Source organism: Sebastes umbrosus, chromosome 4 (genome assembly GCF_015220745.1).
Source record: "Sebastes umbrosus isolate fSebUmb1 chromosome 4, fSebUmb1.pri, whole genome shotgun sequence".
NCBI lineage: Eukaryota > Metazoa > Chordata > Actinopteri > Perciformes > Sebastidae > Sebastes > Sebastes umbrosus.
This window is the reverse complement of record NC_051272.1, coordinates 35,207,693-35,230,928: the sequence shown is the minus strand read 5'-3', so window position 1 is coordinate 35,230,928 and position 23,236 is coordinate 35,207,693. Positions and strand designations below refer to the sequence as shown.

The 23,236-nt window shown below is 41.3% G+C and overlaps 1 protein-coding gene across 8 annotated transcripts in view; it reads right to left on the bottom strand.

Moving 5' to 3' along the window:
• Positions 1 to 2,105: 2,105 nt before the first annotated feature.
• Positions 2,106 to 23,236, bottom strand: part of LOC119486243 (sushi domain-containing protein 2-like) — a 50,571-nt gene continuing 29,440 nt past the window's right edge. For 4 of the 8 annotated variants that reach the window (XM_037766212.1, XM_037766213.1, XM_037766210.1 and 1 more), the window contains 9 exons: positions 22,602 to 22,687; positions 22,245 to 22,513; positions 20,747 to 20,890; positions 19,979 to 20,131; positions 18,880 to 19,131; positions 16,247 to 16,525; positions 15,728 to 15,904; positions 7,987 to 8,083; positions 2,645 to 3,424 (listed from right to left, as the gene is read on the bottom strand). In XM_037766212.1, the coding sequence (XP_037622140.1) occupies positions 3,337 to 3,424; positions 7,987 to 8,083; positions 15,728 to 15,904; positions 16,247 to 16,525; positions 18,880 to 19,131; positions 19,979 to 20,131; positions 20,747 to 20,890; positions 22,245 to 22,513; positions 22,602 to 22,687 (1,545 nt within the window). In that variant the 3' untranslated portion in view covers positions 2,645 to 3,336. Of the gene's footprint in view, positions 2,584 to 2,644; positions 3,425 to 7,986; positions 8,084 to 14,703; positions 15,139 to 15,246; positions 15,344 to 15,727; positions 15,905 to 16,246; positions 16,526 to 18,879; positions 19,132 to 19,978; positions 20,132 to 20,746; positions 20,891 to 22,244; positions 22,514 to 22,601; positions 22,688 to 23,236 lie in introns of those variants that run through there. The other 4 variants (XM_037766207.1, XR_005206496.1, XM_037766211.1 and 1 more) reach the window with 4 other exon arrangements.

The window sequence follows — 23,236 nt, the reverse complement described above, 5'->3', positions numbered from 1 at the left end:
TGGCTAATAATCAAAATCCTCGATTCACAATATGAATGGGATTTTCCCTTTCGGAAACTCGCGGTTGAGCTCTATAGTCACAGCTCTGAACAGATTGGTAACACTGCTTAAGATCCCAGTAAATTAATGCTTGTGAATATTTATTTAGGATCTTTAGAATCACAGCACTGAAGGTACATCATAGGAATTGAAAAGACAACACGGCAAGAGTAAATAAGTAGAAAAATACAATTCTGTAAGTTCAATAATGGAGAAATTAACTCGTAAAAGCATATCATTGAGGATATATTAGAAAAAAGGTGATGTGAAATTAGAATATCTTACACAGAATTAGTTTCTTTTATCTTTAAAATATAAATCTACCTTATTTTCCTGTTTTCATTGTATTGGCAAAATGTTTGCATATATATGAATGTATGTATATTTATGCCGTGCTATATTGATATGTGCAAGAGATTTTTGTTTTCATGTGTCTTTGATTTGATTTTGACTAGCTGTGATGTTTTCATTTATATTTTAATTGCTTATTTCTTTTAGGATTGTCCTTGGCAAGAAGAGAGTATAAAAATACAATAAAGGTATGACAAAAAATTATACTTGTGTTTTTATCTACTTTAGGATTAGCTGACTTTGCTCAAATCTTCTCCCCAACGTTGCAGTAACAAACTCAAACACAAAACTCAGTGTTTGGGCCAACACCTTAATCCTGAAATCCCATCTTTATTTCAAACCTACGCCTTGAAAATTAGGAGTTTAACATCAGAAGGCGCTGCTCAACCATGAGGTATTAAGAGGTAAGGGACAAAGCACACCTGCAAAGCTGGAGTTGACATGAAACAAAAAAAAAAAAAACACACCCAAAACAAAAGCCTCATCCAAAAGCCACTTCAGAAGCCTTTCGTCATAATCCAGGGATGTGGAGCAGATCTGAGAAATGGGAAAAGTCCCACGTGAAGGCAACAGGCTTCCACCAGAACACATTAGTATTTACTCCTGTTGAATTTGATTGAACTAATTATGCCGGGTTTGTTGATGATAAGCGAGCGTGAACATTCGGGGTTATAGAACAGGCCCCCGCAGAGAAATGAAAACCCTCTACTTTCATCCGTACGCAATTATCAGCATCTGACTCTGCAAACAGACGCAGCAGCTTGCTCTGCTGCCTCTCTTATAAGTGCTGACTGACACATGAAAGCAGGGAAATTTGCACCCAGTTAGGAGATTATACAGTGAGGGAGTCAAATCTGAGCCACTTGTCCTTTGTGAGGGTATCAGGACCTGTTTCATTACCAGGTAACACACATGTAAAGCGGGTGCATGTTATATACGCTTGTAAAGTACATTAAGTGACAGTAGACAGAATGTTTTTGGCATCATTGGGCACAACATCCATAATAACCTTTCAGCATATTGTAATTCAAGTGTTCTGAGTGAAAACTAGTATTCTGCACCCTCCTTCATGACTCTGTTTTCAGGCTTTAAAAAAATCTACGAGCGTTCCTATTGGCCGTTCATTCAACGGAGGCAGCTGTCAATCACTCCCGAACTCTGATCAAACTGTCAAACTAGGCAGCGCTGATCAAATATGAATCAATATTCTGTTACTGTGTGTGTTTCTCTCGCGTAAAATGTTTTCCGAAACATCTTGTAGAGTACTGTTTAGCTGTAAATGAGAAAGTTTGCTCCGGCTGGTTGTCTGTGCTTGGTATTTCCTCAACTGATCTCAACGTGGCTGCAGGGTCACAAACATTCTCATTTTACAGCTAAACAGTACACTACAAGATGTTTCTGACATTTTTTTTTGCGTAAATAGGCATTACAGTAACAGAATATTGATTCATATTTGATCAGCGCTGCCTAGTTTGACCGTTTGATCGGAGTTCCGCAGAGTGATTGACAGCTGCTCAGAGACGGCAAGGCTCCAGGCTCGGCTCTGATTGGTTGTTTTCCTCCGCTCTGTGAAATCCTGCAGATGCCATTTGGAGCACTGGAGGACACCAGAGGCACATGATTTTTTTTCAGATTACCTATCTCATGCACTACTGTCAGGATATAGTGACCGTTTTATAAAAATAAACTTTTTTTAATCATATTTACTCCAATTCTATCTACTGCTGCTTTAACGTGTTTTTATGTGAAAAAAACAATAGGGTCCCAAGAGTCCCTGAAGCATACAGAGCAGCAACAGCAGTCAGGTGTCTGGCAGGAGCTAGTAATGGACAGAGCATTGCACAACCGCTAGTTAGGAAACAGTGTTCACATGTGGCAAAAAACTTCAAAGCCCTCCAAAGTCCAGCAGGCCAGGTTATTTCAATTAGACTCAGCAAGAGCCCTTCTCCTTCCGCAGCTGGACCCCCACCTATCACTCCCAGGGATCAGCCACACAGGACCCTGTCGCTCTGTTTTCCTTTTACCCCCCCTAAGAGCTTTGTTTTGGAAAAGGAGAATTGAGTCAGGTTCAAAGTAGAGGAGAAGACCGCGGAATGTAACATGAGATGACGGTCTGTCCGGCGGGGCATGTGGCTGTGCCAGACGATGCATTCCTGCTGGCTTTGAAGAGGGTCGATTCTTTATTTCTGAGCTCTAAACGTAGACACAGAAAACACACCACTGGATAAAATCAAAAATCAAACTACGCAGGATCTTAACTCAATATCATTTATTGATTCCTTCATTCATTTCTAATGAATTATAGGTGCATTCAATCAATTTGTCTTCAAATACAGATATGCAACAGTGCAAAGACAACTCAGAAAGCAAGTGTTGATATTGTGCAAAAAAGGTGACCTTTATGTAACATTTGTGGATTCTTCTTTCTCAGTCACTCAGCAAAGCCCTTCGTTTGACTGAAGGCTGTGTGAGCCCACACAAAGGCTGCATACGAGTTCAAAGTCTTTCAACCGAAAAATGATCAGGTTCGCTTCACATCTTGACATGAGCGTGTACACATCTGGTCCTATTTTAAAGTGACAAGAGGAAGGGAGTGTTGATTGTAATGATGATATCTCTGTGTAGTATTTATACAGTTCTCTCTCTAGCGAAGATCGGATGTTCGGTCATGCGAAAAGGGGAATATAAAAACAATCATCAGCATTTTTTCCTTTACCTCAATACCCTCAATCCTCACCCCATGCGCCATTTACCACGACCTGGAGGTTTTCCAAACTAAACAAGAAGGAAAACAACATGCTGAAAGCCTAACTAGCGCCTGAGGGTTTTTTTTCTGATAAGGTCAACAGGTCAGACCACCGTCCTAACGAACAACAACGTCTGCATATATTTCCAAATGCTGAGCTCTAAACACATTCGTTGCCATAGGCCACACGGTTGAAGGCTTCAACGTGGAGCGATCCATAATCCGAAAGGACGTTGATGGTTTAGCAAGTTTGTTCTTGAGTCACCATCTGGTCTTGTTTTTTTCTCTCTGAAAAATACAAATGAAGGAAGAGTCACTGAAACAACGTCAGAATTTAAGAATTCAAATGAAAAGGCAAACCAACTAATAATAAGAAAAAAAGAAACATTCTTTTACAGCACCACTTCTATTTATGTCCTTATTTCAAAGCTGATTATCCTCACCTTTCCAGAGTTATTTTGGGGAAATAGCCATCCAGACTGCATGTACTGCTGCTCCAGGGGAGTTGAATAAGTGAACGTAATGAAAACACGTTGTTTAATCAAAACTGACCGCAGGAAAATCGTCTGGTGACCTTGCATCAGGGCATGGATCATTTTTCAAACTCGGTTCTTAATAACAACACTTTATTGCTCTTATTAATAGTGTTTTATTAACGCTAAATATAAAACTTAGTCATTCATTAGGGACACTTTCAAAACAGGGGCCTAAATGTTGAGGGGCAAAAGTACTGAGCGCTCCCAGGGTATTTGAACTGGTAGCGCATTAGCTGGTTTTTGACATTATATCCATTAATTTACAGCGAAGATTAACAAGCTCAGGAGGATCATCCTTTGAACTTGATCAAGCAGCAGGCCACGAGGAGACACGTGTTGCTGTAAGCATCCGCTCAATGGCTGTTTGATTAAAACACCCACCACACTGCACTTTACTCAATCTGTATGAGGGCTGCCACTAACTATTATTTTCACTGTTGATTAATCCGCCGATTATTTTCTCGATTAATCGATTAGTTGTTTGGTCTATAAAATGTCAGAAAATGGTGAAAAATGTCCATCGGTGTTTCCCAAAGCCCAAGATGACGTCCTTAAACGTCTTGTTTTGTTCACAAATCAAAGATATTCCGTTTACGGTCATAGAGGAGTAAAGAAACCAGAAAATATTCACCTTTAGGAAGCTGGAATCATCAATTTTTTTCTTAAAAAGTTATTCAAATTGATTAATCCATTATCAAAATAGTTGTTGATTCATTTATTAGTTGACATCTAATCGATTAATCGCTGCAGCTCTAATATGTATCTCATCAGAAATATCTCCTTTTTGACATTGTGCATCTACCTTAAAAGATATATTCAAGTCTGTCTTAAAACAATACTAATACAGTACGTGCACTGAAAGAGTTTTTCCTAACGCATATCTAATGGAAGAGAAGGGGAACAAAATCCACAGCTGAGTTGAGTGAAGTTCAACTGATGCACACATGAGGCTCCAGCCATCTCTGTTATCTTAGTTACAATCTTTATAGTGTAAAATCTCTCAACACTGTCCAGGGAAACACAACAACGGATATTGTACCAAAAAGACTTTAGAAGATACCTAATTGATCTCAGACTGTCCTGAACGATGACTGGATGCTGACCTCCATCGCTTTGATTGGAAGCACGATAGGAAGAGATCTCCTAACATTGCCAGGTTCAGACAAAACCCCACCCTTTACCTTTTTGATGTGTCATATAGCAGAAGAGGAGCAGACATGATGGTACACACACACACACACACACACACACACCCAAACAGACTCCCATCTTATGGTGTAATGACTTTCTTACTCCTGTGGTGAGCTGCCAGCAGACCTGTTGAAACCTGCGGAGTAACCCTAGATGTGGAAAGTACCCCTGCAAGTCTGAGACACAGGTTACTGAGGCACAGGAGGCCCTCACTATCTACCTGTCGCACACACACAGACCGACACACACACACAGTTGTGTAGTATCACTGCTTCTTACCCCCAGACACGCAACCCAGACATGATCTGAAATACAGTAAGCGCTCCTCCGCTACTTCCATCCTGCTATGCTTCTGATGTTGTGAGGAATCAATGTGTCTGCACTTGTTGGTAGGGGAGTGTGTATGCAAGTGTGTGTGTGTGTGTGTTCATGCATGTCGGTGTGACCACTCACACTCAAGGAATGTATAAGATTTCTCTTTACGCATTTAGGCTACCGTATGCACAGTATAGTTTCTCAATATTAGTTTCCTGGCAGTGTGTGTCCCGGGTCTCCTCTAATAGCATGTGTACCAGCATGTCGTGTGTGTGTGAGATCACCTCCCTCACATCTGCAGACCTCTTGACAACCCTTCGTCTCTTTTGACACCTGGCCTCCCATGATCAAGGCTTCGAGAGAGGGCAGGTGTGCTCGCACCTTGCCCTCACGACTTGAAAACACAGCAGTTTCATCGCCCGACTTGCCCCAAGTGCTGCTGGGAGCGGGAGGTGGCTCTTGACTCCTGTCATCCATCTTTTTTTTTTTTCCCCTGCCGGGGTTATGGCGGGGGAAAGCCCAAATGAAGTCTATGAGCCCATAAAACAGGCCTTTAATTTGCTTGTCTACGCCCAGGAGTAGCGTCAGCCTCTCGTTTCGCTGGACTGCAGTCACAAGTATGATCCCACGGGGTATATGGGGTTATTTGGTTTGATCAGATCAGGAAGACATTTTATGAGTAATGTTTAAGCGGCTGGGACTTGTTGGATATCAAACAGGCAGGTGGGATTCATTGCTTTTGTGTTTTTTTGTTGGCACTGCAAAAACGTTTTGAGTATTGGGAGGAAATGGGAGGGAAAGAAGACCTCTAGCTATGTAGCAGTTTTCACAAGATAACAATTTCCTCCTATTTCCAACATATAATCTATCTATTCAAAGACAGGATGAAAGATATATATATGGGCGGCTATGGCTGGAGGCCTACCAAACAAAAAAAAGCCGTTATTTGTGTCTTAATTCAGTGTTTGTCTGACCAGTGGAGACCTTTCCATCGGTGGTTTGTACTGAGAGAGGGAGATAGACAGAGGTTATTAGTCTCACCTTAAAGTTGTAATCCTTAAAAGGGCGGGTCCATTATTTTTGAGTTTTTGGAGGAATTTATATCATTCTTTAGCTTCACAGCGGTGATCCTTATGTATTCAAATCCAAACATTCACATTTTGGTCAAAGTATGTATGTTTTAGCATCAAAATGCTTTTTTCCAAAGCCTTTCTAAAAACTTTTTCCCACATGACCTGACGTAGGTTTCTGCATGATGACGCTGCTACATGTACAGTATATATACATCCTTATAGTCAGTGTATTGACAACGTGACATATAGTAATTTAGATGGTGGTCGGCACGCTCCCAGTTTGTGGAAGCAGACAGGAGTACTCGCACGGAAGCTAAGCAATGTACTGCTGTGTGGATGCCAAGTTAGATCGGATCCCAAAGTCACACAATAACACAAACAAACCAATCGATGCAGCGGTAGATCAGCAACTCCTGTGTTCCTCGAGGTAAAACTACTGTTTTTGTGAATGGAGTCTGGTCTGGGACCGCGATACAACGGCTTCAGTTCCCCGTCGGAAAGGGCTGTCTGATGGCGAGGTAAAGCGGTGAAAATATGATTAAATATAATAATATTAATATATATACCTATATAATAAGTAAATAAATTAAATATAGCATACATTTAAAATAATAGATTTTTTTTAGGTGGCAAAAATATGTTTTTCTGCTGCTCCCATCCACAGCCGCTTTACCTCGTAACTGAAGCCGTTATATCGCGGCCTTCGAGACCAGACCAGACTCAATTTACCTCGCTGAACGCAGGAGTATACATACAACCCAAATTCAAAAAATCATAACCAATCCTTTCAGTTATTTCCAAATTTAGCACAGCTAACGTTGACTCAGCTACTGCATTCACATTATTCATAACCTTATTGATTAGCTTTGATTATCTTACTTTGGAAACCTACGTCACTGCTTTTTGTAACGGCTGAGTTGCAACGTTTCCATTTGAAAAAAACGAAGGAGTTCACAGGAAACATTGCATGTATATGTAATCCAATTATTATTATTGTAATTTAATCTCATTGATGCCTCACTGCTTACTGTGCACTATATCAACTGTATTGCTGGCTGTACTGCTAATGCAAACATTTCCTACTGCTTTATATTGAAAGCGTTTCACTGGCGTAGCACTGGGTGGCTTTTATTGTGAAGCAGTCACTGGAAACGCAATGAATGCTCTGCTAACCGCTTTCGTTAATCAAAAATGCATTTACAAAACAAGACAGCGGTAATTTTCGGCAAGAAGGACCAGCCACAACGAGTTGGTAGATGAAGAGCTGCAGGCGACAGGCTGCACATCTCCAACTTCTCAGCAAGGTAAGCACCTCCTTTTACTGTGCCCTGCCGTTGTGTGGAAAACTACTACTGTCTTCTTCATGAAAACAGTGGCTGTAAACAGATACACCAGCTTCTGACGAAGTAGCTGCTCAAGGAAAGTTAAGGAGAGCCAAGTGGAGGATGTAAAAAAATATTTATATTGTAGGTAGCGAAATGATATTTACAGTGTCGGCTGGGAGATAAAAACTAACTACGAATGCAGCCTTTTTTTTTTATTTAGAGATATACAGTAGTTAATCTGCAGCAGCGATCAAGTGTAAAGGACATCTGCTGAAGAGGGCATTATGAGTCTTAAAGCTGATTTAATAATTGCTTCTTTTATATTTCTTGTTTCCTATATTGGATTTTGCAGCACCAGTGGAATAGAGGAATTGATTTTTCTGTGAAGTGAATCGTGTGTGTGAACCAACCTGTGTTGTTTCCTGTTGTGCAGGTTGATCATTACTCCCATCGTGATTAGCGCTGAGAGGGAACCAACAGCACCAAGAACAAACCCAACGTTCACATCTGTGAAAATCATACCAGCACAGAATTAGTCTCTGCTATCAGCCATTGATCCTTCTACACAATCCATCCATCCCCCACAGCTTTTAATATCTGGATCAATACAAAGTCAAAAAGGCAACCAGGGAAGCACTGATGTTGGAAGTAAAAGCATGAGAGGAAAGATCAATCAGTCACGGTTTCTTTGAGCAAGGCATCCGGTGGAGCCGCTCAGTAGCCGACAGGAGAGGACTGTGGTTGAAGCACCCAGGTAAAGATGGGTGGAACAGTTTTGGCATGTTGCTAGGTGTGGCTGAAATGTACCATGCATGTTGTTCAGTCTGTTTTATCTGGGTAAATAAAGGATTAGGGAGCATGTTCTGTAAACTTCAGTGTGTGCATGAGCTTTAAGTTGTAATGCAGGAACAAACATTGATGCTACAACGAAGATGTGTTGTATTTTACTGCTTGAACAACACATTTTTTTGGGTTGTTGTTCAGACTTCAGGGAGCGTTCACAAGAATTTTCCCAGTCCGGAAAAAATGTTTCTGATTATTCTGACACCACATGAATGCAGCACAAATACCCTCTCGCAATGTTACTGAGAGGTAAATGCGTATACAAACAAACAAACCGAGCCGAAAGTATATCCTCCTTGACAACTGTATGTTGACCTAACGCTGGCAGATGTGTTTTCTTGTTGGAAATGCGATCGTGAGTGACGGGTTGTATGCAGGTTTTGGCAGGCAGCTGCTGTCCCCTCTTCCCAGTATTGTGTACCGGCACTGAGTCTTTTAGTGGCACGGAGTACCGGACCGTACCGGCCTACTTTCACCCCTGCCTATGAGCCTATTTTACACTAATATGCATAAATACGTTTATGAGGAGTCTTTGTCCTTACACAGATTTTACATGCAGGCCAACAAAAGGTCACTATGTTCTGCCAGAATGTCAGCAAATGCATGAATCCATTTTTTTTATAATTACCAAGGGGATCAAACAAAACAAAAATGATACATTGGCTTTGAACACACATATTGAGCACGATGCTGGATGGCCCGCTTCCAATTGCTGGATTTTCCCACCAGTTGCCTTAACATTGTTTGCACTTGCTTAGGTAATATTGTGATCAAGTTAGAACATCTGAAACTTTCCTTGGGGTCTTGGCAAGTTCAGTGAACCGGTTTCCAATCTACTTGACTATTCATACAGTATACTGAGCCAGGAGTTATTTTTTTTATTTTTTTTAAAAGGCAGGCAAGTATACAGACGTTCTGAGGAAGATAATTATCAAAGCACCGTCATCCTCCAACGCATGAATGCACAGACATATGTCAAGTGTGGTAGATGTTTGTCAGGTAGGCCCTGCAGGTGCTGGTCCTTTAAAACATCATCAGCCTCGGAACATCAAACACACACATGCATGCAGAAGCACAGTGAAATGCACCCCCCCCCCACGTATACAAATATTCCCTGAAGTTTCTAAACCAATCAGTTCCGCTACACACGGCCAGGCCTTGGACGCAGCATCACTGGCATCAAACTGCTGGACGCCGAAGCCTTCGGCATCAATGCGACAAGCTGCACAGAGTATAATTGTACCGGGAGCATGTGGAGGACTGGCAGTCAATCTGTGTTAACATTCACCTTTTTCCTTTTCTTCTGCTGGCAAAAGACCAAAGCTATCTCATTACTCCACTTACTTCCCCCCACCCCTCCTGCATTGATCAAATAGTAAAGCTCCAGGGAGCAATAGCACTCATTTTGGACCATTACCCCTTCCAGTGCGAGGGGATTAACACATGACAGATATCATAGGGCTGTACTGAAAGATGGTAGCGTGTATCATTCATCTCTATCATCTATACTTGGATGAAAAACAGATAAAAGTGATAAGTTTTTACATGCAAGTCTTACAATTTGCAACAAAATCAAACTCAAACTTGAAAAGAGCTCATCATAGTTCAATCCCCTTTCCAGTGTTTATCTACCAGAGAACTTCTCCCAAACAGACGATACCAATCAGACTGTTTTCATAACCCTAGCACGCCCACAGACCCCTGAGCAACATTCTTATCACATAAAGCATTTCTTAAGATAGAGGTTTTTTGTTTTTTTTTACAGAGCTGATATCATCTTAAAATAATTCTGTTGACTTGTTCTCCTTGGTAACAGTGTGTGTCTCTGTACCAAGCTACTGTTGTCATCTGATATGTGTATCTCACCCTGTCTGACTTAATGTGATGGGTGGAAGTATTCTTGGAATTTGAACCATGTGTCATACGGCAGACATCAAATGTTCCATGTACTAACTTAACAAAACACCTGGGTGCATAAACAAACTCATCTAAAAAACACAAAGCCAAGTAGTAGCCAACTAAAACATGTCTTGTCTCTAAACCTGCTTGTTTACTCCATCAATAGAGATTAGTACACTCTATATAAAGTCTACAGAGCAGCAACTCTGGAAGATAAAAGTGTCCACAGGGATTAAACTCAACAGCTAATATAACCCTTCTTGTGGTCTGGGACCCTGAGGTCAGGTGTGTGTGTCTCTTAATGTAAATGTGTGTATGTTTTGTTTTTTTATCAAACTCTATATCATAGAGATGAAGAGATTTTTTTCCCTGTTATACATCATTGTTTTCTCTTCAGTTATGCTGGAAAATATACATATGTTAAAAGTTATGTTATTATTTTGTCCTGCACTCATTCCTTCAGTTAATATTATCGTAAACTCTTAAAGACATAGCTTCATGTGCTGCATTCTCTACCTGATGTGTACTGCAAAGCAATAAACTGCCATAAAACAATAATCTGATTTCTTAGAGATCCCAACACAATCCAGAATACAGTGTTGAGGCCAGTACTGGCTGTATATCTTGTAAGCAACAGACCTGTCATTCAGATTTAGACCTCATCACAGCACAGAAGCAGCCCTCATCAGATATGTATATATAACTGATGCTATTGCGGCATCTATGGTAACCTCTTCTGGAGCCGCCATCGTTGTTTAGAACGAACACTCGCCTCTCCCAGTGGGTCTGAAAAGTGAAGCCAATGTGGAAGTGCCTTAAACTTGCATTCTTTCTAACAGCCAGCAGGGGGTGACTCCTTTGGTTGCAAAACATTGCACAACATTGTAAACATGAGTTTATGGTCTCAATCGCTAGTTTCAAGTCTTCTTCAATACAACATGATGTTCATTTAGTAAATTATGGTCCCATTTAGAGTCAAATAGACCATAAAGCAGGGTATGCTTTAGGGCGTGGCTACCTTGTGATTGACAGGTCGCTACCACGGCGTTGTTCGGTCTGGGTGTTTACCGTGTTTTCATCTTACAACTTTAACCCTTTCACAGTGTGTTTTCAGTTCATGAAAGTTATTTATAACTTTTTTTTGATCGCCTTAAAATGTCTTATTCAGCGTTCGGTTGCTCCACCCTCTCGTGTCACTTCTGGTTGCAAATAACCAAGATGGCCAAAATGCAGAACTTGAGGATTCAAAACAAAGACTGAGAAGATGGATTTTCGTGTGATATGTGATCCCGCGTGATCTTGTGACATTGTGATAATCCAGCTGCCGTGCCAGGTAACCTTGCTGCATGTCATCCCCTCTCTCCCCTGCCTTTCCTGTCTGTCTCTCTCACTATCAAATAAAGCAAAAAATGCCAAAAAACCTCTTTAAACAAAAGATATGTCAATGAACTGTGCATAAGCACAAACTCAAAGAAAGCTTTCCATTCATGTGTCTCTTACATCTCGCCACGCTTTTAGAGTGGAAAAAAGGGTGGACAGAAGTTGTGTTGAGATGGACTTGTCTTTAAATGGGAGAGAGAATTGTGGGAATATAGACAACAATCAAACAGCACTATCCGCTCTACAATGAAACAAGGAAGCGTATCCACATCGTCCGTGCCAGAGTAAAAGGCAGCCTGTAATGAAAACTAGAATTACCGCCTCACGGTTGTACAGTATGCCTCCCTCAACCAGACAAGTTGCAGTTTATATCCATGTCTGTCCAAAATGTCATCACTCCATCATTTTATCCTGTTAGACATTTGTGTGAAAGTGTCATAATTAGCATATGAATTCTTGAGTTATGGCCAAAAAATGAGTTTTGTGAGGTCACAGTGACCTTTGACCACCAAAATCTAATCAGTTCATCATGAGAACGAGTGGACGTTTAAGCAACATTTTAAGAAATTCCCTCCAGGCGTTTCTTGAGAGATCACGTTCACGAGAATGGGAAGGGCGAACGGAGGGCAACCCAAAAACATAATGCCTCCGGCCACGGCTGTCACCTGCGTGGAGGCATAAAAAGAATAGGAAATAAGGAAAGCGACAGGAAAAGGGAATTAAGGCATGACAAAGAGGTGAGAAAGCCTGTTTAATGAACATTTGTACATTGACAGAAATGGCCACATGAAGTGAAGTGTGAGCAACGTGACTGGTTTCAAAGTCTCAGGCTGCCCTTGGTTGGCATTTCAACAACTCTTTCGTTTACGTAAGCTTCATTTACTGTACCAACCACCTCTGCCTCTCTCTCAGCTCTCGACCGCCTTATCTCAGGGGAATCTGAGAAGAGAACCACAGGCAGAAAATTGAGTGAGGCTTTGTGTTGCAACTCACGTCACTTTTTCCAGTAAAAATCACTCTATCCCTCTCTGGCAGCTGTCACCTTTCCTTTAATCATTTTCTTCTCCTCTGCGCAAGGAAGTCTATTAATATTATAATGCCATCAAGGTGGGGTGATCCTGTTATTGGTATGCATCTGATACTCAACCAGGGCTATTGTTTTTCAGAAGACCGTGACAAGGCGCAGCCGAGCTAGTAAACTCTATAACCTTATACTTCTCAAATCTCCCATGGACCTGTTTGAGCTCATATCAAAAACCCTCCAAGGACTTTCTACCTAAACCCAACCCTCACCTCTCACTCACATCTTTCCAGCCAAATATATAAACACAGATCATTTCAGTACACCACACCCCTGTCTAAAGCGGTTAAAAAGTACACTGACAAGTACGGTAGCAAATAGGTGGGGCTTTTAGTGATGGGAGATATTCATACGGAGATTCACTTTAACTGGAAGGGACTTAGTGTCACCTCTGCTGACGGCTCATTAAAGTGACTCAGAGAAGAAGTCAAACTGGATGCAGTGGCATTTGTTGTTGCGCGGCACATCGTTTTCATCTTAACTATGAGTACAATTCTCCGGCTGTTCAGCTTAGACATCGTGCGGCAGTGATTCATATAAAGGGGAGGAGGAGAGATCAGTCAGGGTGTCTCCTGCTCGGTCTGTATTTAGCGTTGTTTACATGGCTAGAGGTCACGTTTGAATGGTGGAGGTAACAGCTCATGCAACACCTGCCATTGAGCCCCTCAGGTCACGTTGACAGTTGTTAGCTCTGATTTGTGTAATGAGAGTGTTCGAGCAAGTGTGATCATTGTCACGTAGCTTACTTTTTATGTGTGTGTACAACATACATGGGTACAGCTGAAGCTCTACCTCACACTGTATGAAAGCATTTATCTGTACATCCATGTGAATGTGTGCGTATCAGGGCTCAAGTATAAGACTTGCCTGCTTGCCCGGGGCAAGTAAAATGCCACGTCAGGCTGGTAAATCTAGCAACTCAATTGGCCGTAAAAAATAATTAAACACGTAGATTTTTCTGGAGCTGATGATGGAAGTAGCTGAGGAGTGAGCCATCTTGCTTCCTTCTCATCTCTGCTGAGAGTTGCACATACATACAGGACAGGTAAAGACAAACTGTGCGTGTTGAAAACTCACTAGGATAGATACTTTCTGTCTGATTAGTCGCTGCAGTAAGGCCATAAATAACATCAGCTGGTGTGGCGGTAAGCAAAATGAAAAATGAAGGAAATAAGCAAAAAGAATTACCTGGCTTTATAAGAAACATTTCTAAACAGTTCTGCACTGGATAACCAAGTTATGAAGCTATTATGTTTTCCTAATGAAGGAGTCAGGATCAATTGTGTCCAGCTGTGACCCAGCCGGTTGTTACGTGGGCCTCAACATCTGCCAGAAGAAGTTTATTCACCCGATTACTATCAAGAGGAAGTCTCTGTTTGCAGCTCTAAGAAGGAAAGGATGGAGGACTGAGGTGAAGCCATGAAGGGATGCAAGTAGAGGTGGATCATAAGTCAAGTGACTTTGTTTCTTTGCTTCCTTTCACTCCACTTAGCCGACAGGTTGATGAGACCAAAACCTTTGAAATTATTGAAACTTTCCCCCAACTAAGTGTTTAAAAATTTAATTTCATCCAATTTGCTGTGCTGTTACCACTTATTTTTCAAGGTTTTCTAAAACCAGCCTGCTCCACACTACACAACAGCACAAGAAGAGGCATTAATCTGCTCTCTCACATTCGGAATTAAGTGGGAAATACTGCCACCTGATGGCCAAAGTTGACGACTACAACAATACTCAGAGACTTCACGGTTGGGGTGATGGATGAAAGCATTAAAAGGACCCAGGTGCTTCCAATTTACAAACAGAAAGCCAAGCCAATCCAGGTTCAGAAGTTTATAGCTTTGCAGCTAATGGTCTGCATGAGCAAACCGAGAGCCGACTCTATTGAATCTTTGCTTTCAAAGAGACTGGGTGAGACGAAGAGGATTCCCAAAGTCCTTCTCGGTTTTCATTCGAGGATGCTGCCAATCATACTGAATATAAAACATGTGAGGAGTTAGTCAGTAATAAGTAAGTTACTTTATTTATGGTGTGCCTTTCTAGAGCAATCGTGGGAAACTGTTTCACAAGTGAATAAAACAGAAATAGATACTAGATACTGCAATAGCATCACTTATATCAGAAATGAAGAGTCGGTGTTTTCACCTTCAGTTAATTTAATTTTCGTTAGTTTATGTTTATTTATTTGCACACACACAAAACTTCATAAAATCCAGATTAAAAATAAGGTGACAGGAGAGGTCAAGAAGCCACAGGCTAGTATGACGGACCTCTCCTCAACAAAAGGAGAAAAACTAAAGAAAAGAAAATTAAGCTAACGTAATTTAAAAAAGACAAACAAGACAACATCAGTAGACAACAGTCCAAAAAAAAGAACAAAAAATCAAAGAAGAGAAAATATATAATTGACAGATGGTTCATCCAACCACCTGCCAAGTATTTTTTGAAAGTGCCTGCCCTTTTTCAAAACAGTTTCCAATCACGGATGACAATGACAATGACGTTCTGTGAAACAAACCATCTGATGGGTTAGGTTAGTTGCCAGCGGGACTGTTTTGAACTGCCTGTGTTTAAGATAAAGTAGATTTGGTCGTCTGTTAATACAAAAAAAAGAAGAAGATCCAATTCACATTTTCCTTTTCACAACATCCATGTGTGCTAAACACCCAGTTCTCCTCTGGGATTGATTTCCAAAAGCATAACTCATGAATGAAATGCTGTCCTGCAGCCGAGTGCCTCTCAAAACTCGGATGTCAAAGTATCCGTTAATGTACCACCAAGAAGAGTTTCTCAAGAGTTATAGTTATAGTTCATAGGGCAGGTGATATTTATAGTAGACTTTACAGATATGAGTTCAAAATATTGCTTGCTTTTCTCGCACACATTACAGTTGACTTTATTTAACTGAGCACTACCAGCTGGTGGTTTTGTTTCATATTGGAACCAACCTGTTATACAGTAGGGTTGCTCTCCCGTCCAGGTCCCATCATCCAGACAAGTGCGCTCTGTTGAACCGTACAGTATGAAGCCTTGGTTGCAGGTGAAGCTCACAGTGTTCCCCTCGAGGTAATGTGTCCCGTTCTTCTTCCCATTCCTGGGTGTGGGAAGCCAGCCACAAGACACCACTAAAGGAACAATAACACATTCAAAAATCAATATTAAAACTTTATGCTGTCAAAATGCTGCCAAATCCTACACACTGTACCTTTAAGTAGTGACAAATTGAAAGATATGCAGATGTATGGAAATAGATAACTTTCAAAACTAATGTTTTCGCTCCATTAAGCTTTCTTACAGCATGATATGTTGGCTGAATTCATAACCAAACACACACACAAGCTCTTACAGGGCCTGCATGTTCAGACATGCCATTATTTATTTAAATATAAAACAAGCAACAACAAACATGTATGATACAGTTGCACTTTGGCATTAGCACACAGATCTTGTTTCACATGGTAGTGTACCTGGCTCCAGGGCTTCCATTAGGGCTTGATGATTTTGGTAGGCCCCGAGTGTGGCGTTTCCCATTGTGAGGCTCCGAGTGGTCAGGGTATCATATTTACAGAACTTTGCTCCTTCTCCAAAGCACATCGTCAACATGTCTGCCACCAGAGGGTCATCAGGTGTCTCAGGTAGAGAAAAGGCAGGAACAAAAGCAGGATCGTGGCTTGGTGGGAAATAGTAGGTATCCAAAAGGTACTTTGAGTCATATGTGAAAAGGGAAGACGTCTTTGAAATGTTCCCTGTGGAGAAAAATAAAACACAACACCATGTTAAAGCTGGAGATGCTAATCATCTTCAAAAACATTTTTGTTATATATTTTTTGAAATTCTCATTACATCCCGACAACAATCAATAAATCAAATGCTATGACAAAAAAGAAAAAAAAAATCAGGTATGTGTAGTGGTCGCAGAAGTCCGTCCAATCATTTCATTCAGCCAGAATGAAAAGATTGGATGGCCTACCTGCCTGCCCTCGAGCACTCTGCTTCTGCACTCATTGTGCATCACCAGAGTCTTCCAGAAGCTGCTAGCTTGACAGCTGTGAGTAGTGACAATGGCCATGTTCGTTGTTTACAATCATAATGATAATTTGGGGGGAGTGTCTTTGGATGGAGGCCTGAAGGGACGGACTGTCAGCGTTGCCGACTTGCAGACTTTCTCTCTAGATTTAGGGACTTTTGGAGCGAGAACTGCTCGCTACTTTCATTGGAAAAGATTTGGCAACACTGCTGGGTTTTTTGGTTGGATAATTTTTTTTAAATCTAACGTACTCTTACTGGTTTCTCAATATTACCGACCCTAGCTTTAAGATGTGCAACCATGTTGGATTGTTTGTTAGAAAAACAACTTACAAGTTCCAGACTGATCCTAAACCAACTGAAATGAATGTCAGTAGTGGTAGTTGTGATGTCAGAAGTATTTATTATCACAAGACAAACATCCTCAATTGACCCTTCGCTAAGTCCCGCCTGTCGAACGCAGACTGGCCAATCACAGCGTAGCTTCGGCCAGCTCTGTCCAGCTCTGACCAGGGTCCGACAACTATACGGCTCTGCTTCGTAGACTCTAATGCAATCCTTTCAGATTTTCAGGCTGGTTTTGTGGATTTCGAGCTAGTCATGGTTAAACGTTGTGCCTCGGGCACGTGTACTAGAGATACTCGTTACCCGGAGAGGTTGGAAGGAGATATAAGTTTCTAAAACAGTACGTTTCTACGTAAAAATCTGTGGAACTAACATTAGCACATCACCAACTACTGTAGGCACTATTCCCAAGCTACTGAAGGTATACTAAATGTTTACACACAATGCTTTTGCTTTTTAATGATTGTAACAGGGACTTAAGACCTATCCGGCTTTACAGGAATAGTGTTGCTCCTTGATTTCATTGTATTCTGTCTCGATCGCCAGGTGATGTGGTGGTTCACTTTTACAATGTGATCTGTAGGCTTTAGCTTCTATCTTTATCTTTTTAACCTGTTTTCCCTGCTGAGTCAGTTTGACATCCTGATATATCCTCCAAACGCAGAGTGTAGACCCTCCTGTTTGCTTCTCTCTGAAATTGTTTTTTTGTGTTTGTGTGTGGGCTCTCTGGCTCTCTGACAGCTTGACAGAGTAGCAGCGGGGGGCGGGGCTTAGGGTTCAATTGCATTACAGCTTTTATGTTACAAACGCACAAGCAGTATCTGAAAAGTTCGAGCCAAAAGTAGTATAAGCAGAGCACATGTGGGAAAACATTAAAAACATGTCTAAGAACGGGTGAACTGAGAGCCAGACCAACTTATTGGGTTTTCATAGCAACCGATCAGACGTAGCTAACATTTATGGGAATTATAGCCACAGCAGCACATATTTGACCAAACAGACTGCTTGGCTCAAACTACCTATTTTCTAAAACACGGTATTAAAAATAAGAGAATACGAGGCACGCTATAATTTGGAGATAAGGACATAACTCTAAGAGATCAGTGCGGGACACACACAGCAGGCTGTCATGGTTTTCTTTTGGCACAGACTTTGATGCATACAAAAAAATTCAGCAACAATAAATCTATTAGTTCCCACAAGCTTAAGCCGGGTGTTTGCTGCACTTACACTGAAGCGAACGATTTCGGTCAAAAGGTCAAGCGCATGAAATGTCAGCAACTCACCCGTCGTACTGTAATTAAAGCTGAGATATCATTATCATGTATGTATGCGGTCTGGCTCCAACAGTGTTCCAGAGATGTGGTTTCACTTGCACTGTATGGTCACAGCGCCTGATATCTCTCTGTAATCCATTAAAGCTGTGCTAACTCTAAACATGTGCCTTGTTTTTCTTCCTGTGCACTCTTAAAACGTTTGTCAAAGTTTTATCCAAACGTGGCTCAAGTCTGGTAGTCATTTATAAAGACACAATGATGGGTAATTATTAGCAAATCATAGAATCCTTTATCAGCTCCTGCCTAAACATGCAACATGGCTCTCTCTACACAAAATAGTTTGGTATTTATGCTGCTTTAGAGTCAAAACTGATCATTTCAGCATTGATAAATATACTGTAATTGATGTTTTCTGTTTCACAAACACAAGTTCAACAGTCTTTCACACTCACAGCTAGCTCCAAAGGTGAAGATTTCCTCCGGCGTGGCGTCGGCTGGGGAGATTATCTCGCCTAGTTGTGTCAACAGGTCATCTGATGGGTCAGAGTTCATCAGACCGAGGAGGCCCTGAGTGTGGTTGGTAAACTCTGTTGGAAGCAGGACGGTCACTGCCATGGCTCCTGCATGCGTGCGAACCTCCACGCCAACTCCAGAGAGGAAGATCACTGTCACATTCTGAAGACTGGGGGCGAACACAAATACTCCTAGAAAAGAGACATAGGGTTTGTATTCTCATCCCTTCATGACAGATTGACATGATGTGTCACAATCATATCAGAGTTTCTATTGGCTCAAAGCTACAGTAACGTGGGCGGGAGTAATGGACACAATATGCTTGTTTTATTGGCGCAATTGGTCCCCATCTGTAGATATGTACCTTTAAATGATACAGCACAATTTTATAATTTATAGCAAATTATTTCGTGGACCCCTGGAGGTCCCCGGACCTCATTTTGAGAATCACTGATCTATGCTCTCGCCAAAGCCAACAGACTCCTCCCGTGGTCTGCGAGGTAAAATTGCAGGTTTTTTTCAATGGAGTTCAGTCGCTTTGGCGAGAGCATAGCTTCAGTTCCTCATTGGAAACATAGACTGTACAGCTGTTTCACGGCAAGGTAAACCCGCGAAAATATTCTAAATATAGCGTACAATTACATTGATATACAGTTTTTTAGGTGGGCCTTTCTTTTAGGAGGCTAAAATACGTTTTGCTGCTGCCCCCGTCCACAGCAGTACGTTGCTTTGCTCCCGTGCTGTACTCCTGTCTGTTTCTCCAAGCTGGAGGCGTGCCGACCGCCATCTACTGTAGGTAATACACTGACTATGGATAAATAGTTCATACAACCCCACTTCAATACACCCAAACTATCCCTTTAACCTTTACCAGACATTAAAAACAACTACATTTGGAGAGTGATAAGGTGTTTCTGATGCCAGATTACAATATTTCATGGTATGAATCTCTTTAAATTGTCAATACAGCTATCTCTTGCTGCCAAAGTTAACACTGTGTCTAGTGTGAAGCTGGACAGGAGTTTCAAATCATCTCACCGTGTAGGCCCATCCACCTTTGCTCGGTGAAAGGTAGGACCTTTTGGTTCCTTAGCACCTGAAGGTGGCCCTCTGCTAGACGCACCTCGATGACATCAGAGGCCTTCTCCTTCATAGCCACGGATGACAGCCATGTGGCTTTGGCCAAGGTACCTTGGTGGTCAACATAAACATCCCATTGTTACAGATATGTAGTTAATGTTACTATGTAGTACGTATTCTGAAGTCAAGGATGGTTTCATCACTGCTCAAGTCTCTGCTTTATCAAATAATCCAGATGTTTGATCTTACTGATCTAATAAGGAGAATATTAATGACATCTGGCCATCTGCAATCACTTGGCCCATGGCTGTTGGAAATTCCAAACAATGAAGCTAACATCTGTTCTACTTCACCACATCTGACCCCAAGAGATACTGAGAAAAAACAACAGGAAACCAGGGAAATAAGCTGTCATTTTACAGCGCCAACATGTTTCACTCAGACGAGGACCTGACATCGTTTAGCTCCCTCTTTAGAGAAGAGAGCAAGCAAAAGAAGACAAAGAAAAATTCGGCAAGAAATACCAAGGTCATTATGTCTGAGCGAACTCTAGAGGCAGGCAATCAATCTTGTGACTGTAAAATAAAACAACCTAAATCGAACCATAAGATAGGTCTCCTCTGAAGAGGTCCTGGAACAAGTTTCATCCAAACAAAGCTGCTACAGTAGTTGCATGAGGATGAAAGAGGGGCACAGACAGGGCTTTCACATCAAAAGTGGACTCACCGTTCTTAAGTTTCACCTGTTCTGTTCTGGCCTGAACACTCAGCTCTCTGTCTGGAGAAGACACAAGGTAGAACTCTCCTTTGCCATTGAAAGTGTAGCTGAGGCCGTCGAACGTTATGAAATGTGGATCCCCGAGGACAACACCTGTGAGGCGTCGAGAAACAAGTCACTGATGCGTTTACACCGAATACACATTTTGGCTCAAACATTTTTATTTCAAACAGTACACCGCCGATCTCTCTTTCTCATAGCAGTATGCGACTTCTTCTTGCGTTTATAGTCTCTGGAGAGCAGGTAGTCAATTGTATGATCTAATATTTTTCCACATCTTAACGCTCAGCCACAGTCTGTAATTCATTTACGTCTCCTGCAAACTGATCTGGTTTTACCTGCTACTCTAATGTTCATTTGCAGAGTAGAGTATGTGTGTGAGGACACGCAGAGGCAGTTAAACACAGATAGACTTTTTCTTGCAGTTTGTGATGTACTTTTTGCAGTATCAGTTTTCTTCAGTCTCCTTATTCACCTATAAATAGGTTTGATGTTAAGAAATATATACTATCCTTATCTTGTCCAAAATTATTATGACACACAAACAAATTTGAGTTAATTGATTTGACACCTTCTTCCACACTGGAGAAAAACTTTCCATTTGTTTTATTTTCAGATGTTAATGTTGACTAAAATAATAAACCACAAATGTTAAAGTTCAAGGTAGCTGAGCAACTAATGAACTAGAAATCTGAGTTAAGATTCAAATTAACTCAAATCACCATGCCGTTTTTTTCATACAGTATAACTGTGTTATTTCAGCCTATTTTAAAGTTATGTATTTTAATATTTCTGCATACTGGGGTCCCTAAACAGTTTTGGAATTGCATGAATTGGGTATCACTGTAAAGCTGAGACTATTGTGGATCCAATGAGCCCAATTGTAGTCATGTGTGATGTTTGTCACCCATAGTAGCCATTTCATTGTAGTGAGACTATTTTTTTTAAACTTGACCTCACTGTATAAAATGACGTGTGGTGACCTCTAGGATAATCACAGCCTCATGAAACTTTACAGCCACAAACTAGAGACCTGGAGCATTTAGAGGATGGATGGATTTCCTAGGTATATTAACAATAAGGGGGTTTCTGAGCAATTTCCAGAACAGAAGTGCTCGCCATCCAATCGCCAAAAAAAAGCTCCAAATGTCAAAAGCTTTTGATCCCAAATCACAGCATGGCTTTTTCTATGGTGTACCTCAAGATCGTGGTGTCTTAATGTAGTATTTTGGAGAGATTATTGATCATTTTTATCAATTCTCGAGTGGTAAAAAATGGTTCAATTTAGCACCAAATCTTTCAGATGATGTACACCACTTCTATGTGGCATATACTGTTGACCAGCTATCTCCCCCTAAAGACCCCCGGTACCACACCCCTACCCCTCTAAAAAAGGAGCGGTGGTAAGATACAAGATACACTTGATTTGACTTATGAATGTTCTCACCAGTTCTCGGGGGCTCGTAATTGCGACACCCGCTAGAAGGTCGATGGTTGAAGTAGATGTGGCAGTGGTCAGACCACAGGCAGCAATAGTAGAAACTCATGACATCGTAAAGCCAGTGGGAGTACCCCGGCACTCGTGGCGGCTCCCTGTATGGAGGCGAGCCCCAGTCGTGAGCCCTGTCTGGGGTGCTGCCACTGTTCGAGTCTCCTGTCAGCACCAGAGAGCCTGTGCTGTCATAGCAGCACTGCTGCCCCGATCCATGCGTGGGACTGGAAATATGAGAAGAAAATCCTGTCAAAAAGTGAAGATTTGTAAAAAAAAAGGTAAGAACTTGATCTGTCCTCTTGTCACTCCTACCTGGCCTGAATTGCTCTGACGCAGTGGACACTACCTGGGTGAAAAGTGCACACACTGCCCCTCTCAATGTCACAACTATAGTCAGTCTGAAATAACACAGTGAATCAAAAATCAGTCTAAGTAAGATAATACATGTGATTTAATATGATTTGACTATAAATACATTTCGGTTCAAGAATCAATACTTATTGGTCAGTGTCAATCCTGTTGACTTTAACAGAACTCTAATAAAGTAAGTGCCCTTCACGCTGATCACATGTCATGATTCAACACAAAGCATGTTCCCTAAATTAATCCTGACAGTCTGTTTGTTTCCTTATCATTAGAGGAATGAATTCCAATCATTCATACTACAGTATGCAATTGAATCACTGCTTTTGTTTACTTCCTCAAACTCAGGATAACTAATCATACTCACTGGTCACAATGCGGCCGTCATCGTTTCAGTATAATTTGGTGTCATTTGTGGAAGTTAATTGCAATATTTGCCATACAAATTTGACCTTGAAAACATAATTCCTTTTCTGATTTATCCGGCTATTATGATCTTTGACTTGAACAGCGAATACAATTTACAACAGGAACTATGCATAACCTTCATTATACAATTCACATTTCATTTTGGTCTAAAATAA